This window comes from Arachis ipaensis, chromosome B8, assembly GCF_059453495.1.
Source record: "Arachis ipaensis isolate K30076 ecotype BB chromosome B8, ASM5945349v1, whole genome shotgun sequence".
Taxonomy (NCBI): Eukaryota; Viridiplantae; Streptophyta; class Magnoliopsida; order Fabales; family Fabaceae; genus Arachis; species Arachis ipaensis.
Genome location: NC_142443.1, coordinates 8,612,074 through 8,617,192, shown reverse-complemented (window position 1 = coordinate 8,617,192; position 5,119 = coordinate 8,612,074). Strand labels below are relative to the sequence as shown.

Below are 5,119 nucleotides of genomic sequence, written 5' to 3'. Positions count from 1 at the left end.
TTGAATGTAATGTTTTGAAACAGTTAAACAGTGTTTCGTCTCAACTACACCTAAATGGTTGGGATTTTTTGCGTTGTTTTGAGATATTGATGGAGTATCTGGAGGTAAAACCGACCTTAGAGTTGTTTTTTACTCTGTTTTAGGCTAAAGGAGTGTGGAAAGGTGGTTGGGTTAATTTGAATAGTACCCCGGACTTCTCAGTGTTTAAGTTGTATAAGTCGTCCTTTAAGAAATTTAAGAAAATATTTTTAAAAGTTAGGACGGCCAAGGATATCTTCCCGTTTTATTTGGATGAGAATATGGGTGAAAAGTTCCCTTTATTCTGGTGCTCTGAGCCACAGCAGATTTTAGGTCCGGAGAGAATTTTACCTAGGAATGAATGCATAATTGAGTATTTGGTTGAGGCTGTTGATAGAAAGGATTTGATATCTATTTTTGAGTTGTCGCCTTGGGAAGATGATAGGCAATCAGTGACGGATTATTTGGGTAAGGACTTTATAAGTTATTAAGGATTTTGTGTGTTTGCATTTGTTGATGTTTTGTATATTGATTTTGCAGGTGGTAAGTATCCTGGGGTGTCAGCGGCGAGCTTGAGGTCACGTTTTAAGAGTAAGAACCTAGAGAAGGAGGGTTCATCATCAAACCCTGATAAAGTAGCTGTAGGGGGAGTTAATCAACCTCCTCCTCGTCGGAAAAAGGTTATTTTTAAACAAAAGTGACCATATAGACCTCGACTTGTCCGAGGAGTTGTCTGAGAAAGGTAGGGATATTCCTTTGGAGGAATTGAATTCTTTTATTGATAACTAAAAAAGATTGCATGGCTTTGTCGAGGATATTGATGGGTCATCGGTATGGAGTAAGGAATTTCCTTTTATGGTCATTTTGGATGAGGTTTGTCAGAGTTCAGCTGATGTGGCTGTGGCTAATGAAGCTGGGGATGTCTCTATTGATCAGTTTATGCAGGTGCATTTTTTATTGTGTTTCTACTTATGTATAAATAGGCACTTTAGGTGATGAATATTTGCCCACTTTTGTTTTTTTTTTTTTGTTTTTTGTAGGTGTTGGGTTTGCGTTTGGCCAGTCTTGGTCGAAGCCAAGAGATTAAGCATAGGAAGGTGTTAGGACAAATGGAAGATTTGAGCAAATTGAGGGAGGAACTGTCGTTGAAGAAAACCTTAGTCACTGATCTAGAAAGTAAGCTTTCCATGAAGGAGGAGGAGTTAAAGCTGATAGTGGAGAAATATCAGAAAGAAGCTAAGTTGTTAAAGAAAAGAAGAAGAGGAATTGGCGATTAGCAAGGATCAAGTAACAAGCGTTATAGTAAAATTGAGTGATTTTGAGAAAAACAAGCAGGCAGAAATATTGGATGCCTTTGTTGACAGATTTGAGCATGCTGTTTCTCAAGCCAAATTTTTGGCCCCTGATCAAGATTTTTCTTTGATGGATCTAGTGAAGATTGTTCGTGTTGGAGCCTTAGTTAATGATGAAGAGGGCGCCGAAGTTGAGGATGATAATTTAGGTCATGATGTATGACTTGTAGTTTTTATTTTGGACTTGTGTTTACCACCTTTTTAGGATGATAATGACTGTTTTAAGTTGCCAAGTTTGATTTGACTTTTATTTAACTGGTTGGCTTCTTTGGTTATATATGTCTGGAATGTTTGTGTGTTGATTTGGTAATTTGTTATTTTAGGAACGATGTTCTAAGTGTTCCGGTTTTGATAGTTTAGTTGTAAGTATTTGATTGATAACTATCATTTATGATAGTAAAAGTTTAGCTCCCACAAATGTCGCCATTTGCGGGTTAGTTTGAAGTTTTTGTATGTCATAGTTGATTGAATAGTATTGTATGACAAAGAGATCATTTGCAAATTGTTATATCTCGAAGAGATATAAATCGGCGCAAGAAAAGAGAACATTAGTAAACAAATAGTATTATAATATTGACTTGTTGTGTTACAAAGGTTCAAGTAGGCTGTCTTCGTTAAAACCTCTTCAAGAAAAACTCTTTTCGGAAAAAATCTTGTGAGTAGGAAAAAGAGTACCTGCCTAGCCCTGACTTTTAGCTATAATAGATCTTTAAGGATGAGATATTCCATGTATTGTGTAGAGTTGTACCATTAAGTGATTGCAGACGATAGGCACCATTGCCTACTACCTCTATAACTCGGAAAGGGCCCTCCTAATTTGCTGCCAATTTTTCGTGTTGCTGCATAGCTCGGTGATTGATTTTTGCCAAAGATCAGATTTCTTCAATGGTGTCAAGGTCGTACTGCCGAGATATGTCTGTTGTGTTGATATCGGTATATTGTGCTCGGAGATATGACTGGGAGATCTCCATGGGTATCATTGCTTCAGAGCCATACACCAAACGGAAAGGTGTTTCCTTTGTTGTTGACTGAATGGTGGTACAGTATCCCCATATCACTTCTGAGATTAGTTCGGCCCAGAGGCCTTTAGCATCATCGAGTTTCTTTTGCAAAGCATGCAAGATAACTTTGTTGGTAGCCTCTGCTAAGCCGTTTGTTTGTGGATGTTCTGCGGATGAAAAGTGTTGTTTGATTCTTAAGTTCTGCAAAAAGAGGTAAATTTATGATCGGCAAACTAGCGACCATTATCAGTGATAATGTGCCGGGGTATGCCGAATTTGCAGATAATATTTTTCCAAACAAAGGAAACTATTTGCTGGGATGTTATTTTTGCCAGGGGTTGATCCTCTATCCATTTTGAAAAGTATTCAATTGTAGCTATTAGAAACTTTACCTGCCCTGCTACTAAAGGAAAAGGACCGAGTATATTGAGCCCCCATTGATTGAAGGGCCAACTTACTTTGAAATTGTGAAGGAGCTCGGCTGGTAGGTGTGTAATTGGACTGTGCTTCTGGCAGTTGTTGTAGGTTTTCACTTTCACGTTGCAATCCTGTTGCAACGTCAGCCAGAAGAAACTAACCCGGAGTATCTTGGAGGATAAGCTCCGAGCTCCGACATGTGTTCCACATATACCCTCATGAGCTTCAGCGAGTGCAAGCTCGGCCTCCGACCTGGAAAGACATGTTAGCAAAGGACGAGAGAAACCTCGTCTATATAGAGAATTGTTATATATAGTAAAAAATGATGCTTGGCGACGGAATCTCCGAATGTTGTCAATGTTATGTGGAATAATTCCAGTCTTGAGATATCCTATATAGGGTGTTCGCCAGTCTTCATCCTGTATAACACTTAAAACCTCGGTCAGATCTATGCTTAGTTTGAAGAGGGTAGATTGATAAAGAGAAGAAGTTGGTGTTTGTGTGCTTGCAAGCTTGGATAGAATATCCGCTCGGTGATTGTGCTCTCGAGGTATACGAAGAATTTTAAATTTTGAAAAATTAGAAATAAGTTTTCTGAAAACATCCAGATATTTTGCTAATAATGGGTCTTTCACTTGAAAAAGATTATTTACCTGTTGCACAACAAGCAGAGAATTATTAGCAAGTCTTAGACCCGCAATTGAGATTTTTCAAGTCGATTACAAGTCTTAGACCCGCAATTGAAGCTACCAACAAAGTATACAAGTCTTTGACCCGCAAAGTATACAACCAAACATAATACAAAGCTACCAACAAAGTATACCTTTAATTTTGAGATTTTTAAGTCGATTACAAGTCTTAGACCCGCAATTGAAGCTTTGTATTATGTTTGGTTGTTACTCGCCTTGAAAGAGAGATGTAAGGATTTTTACAAAACAAAACCATTGCTGTCTTCAAGAAAGACTTCGGCGCCACACCCTTGGGGATTGGATGCCCCATCCACATAAAGGATCCATTGTGTTGAATTAGCCACCGGGCTTAGAACGGTGAATTCGGCTATGAAATCGGTGAGGTATTGAGACTTAATTGGACCTCGGCTTTGGTATCTGATGTCAAACTCGGAGAGTTCAACCGACCATTTTATTAGTCGTCCAGCTAGCTCTGATTTTTGTAGAACTTGTTGTAAGGGCTGATCAGTTCGGACATGGATGACATAGCTTTGAAAGTACGGCCGGAGATGACGGGCTAAAAATACTAAAGCCAAGGCTAACTTCTCGATCTTTGGGTAGTGAAGCTCGATGTTCTGTAAAGACTTGCTACTGAAGTATATGGGTTGTTGTTATGATTTTGTCTTTCTGTAACAAGAACAGAGCTTATTGCCTAGTCAGTGACAGATAAATATAAGTAAAGTGGTTCCCCTTGAAGGGGTTTTTGTAAAATGGGTGATTTTGAAAGAGTGAACTTTATATTTTCAAAAGCATCTTCTCATTCATCGGTCCAATTAAAATAATTTTTCTTTTTTAGTGTTTGAAAAAAAGTAGAAAGACTTCGATGCTAAGCATGGTAGAAATTTAGATAGTGCAGCAAGTCTCCCTGTTAATCGTTGGACTTCTTTGATCATTTGTGGGCTTGCCATGTCTAACACAGCTCGGCATTTCTCAGGGTTTGCTTCTATTCCTCAGTTTGTAAGCAAGAATCCGAGGAACTTGCCTCCTTGCACTCCAAAGGCGCACTTTTCTGGGTTTAGTTGCATATTGTAACGTCGTATTTGATTGAAGATTTCCAGGAGGTCGTCAAGGTGGTTGTCACCGAGATTTGTCTTCGCCATCATATCATCGACATAAACTTCTAAGTTCCTGCCAATTTGATATGCGAACACCTTATCCATAAGGCATTGGTATGTTACCCCTGCATTTTTAAGTCCAAAAGGCATAATCTTATAACAGTAATTTTCATATTCACTGATAAATGCAGTTTTATTTTGATCAGATGGATGCATTAGAATCTGGTTATAACCAGAATATGCATCCATGAAGCTTAATGTTTTGTAACCTGAAGCATTGTCTACTAAAAAGTCAATAGATGGTAAAGGATAAGCATCTTTTGGGCATGCTTTATTGAGATCGGTGAAATCAACGCACATGCGCCATTTACCATTATGTTTTTTTTACCATGACCACGTTTGCCAACCATGTTGTAAACCAAATTTCTTGTATGAAACCAGCACTAATTAGTTTTTTGGTCTCTTCCAAGGATGCTTGTTCTTTTCAAGGCCGAGGTTTCACTTCTTCTGTGCTATAGGTGGGATAGATGGATCCAGTGCCAATTTGT

General features: G+C 38.5%; 1 protein-coding gene across 1 annotated transcript; it reads right to left on the bottom strand.

Moving 5' to 3' along the window:
• Nucleotides 1-2,242: 2,242 nt before the first annotated feature.
• On the bottom strand, nucleotides 2,243-3,787 carry LOC148547125 (uncharacterized). Its single transcript, XM_088495310.1, has 3 exons — nucleotides 3,731-3,787; nucleotides 2,830-3,207; nucleotides 2,243-2,572 (listed from the first exon to the last, which is right to left on the bottom strand). Exons 1-3 carry the CDS (start codon nucleotides 3,785-3,787, stop codon nucleotides 2,243-2,245), a joined length of 765 nt encoding a protein of 254 aa, XP_088351436.1.
• Nucleotides 3,788-5,119: the final 1,332 nt, after the last annotated feature.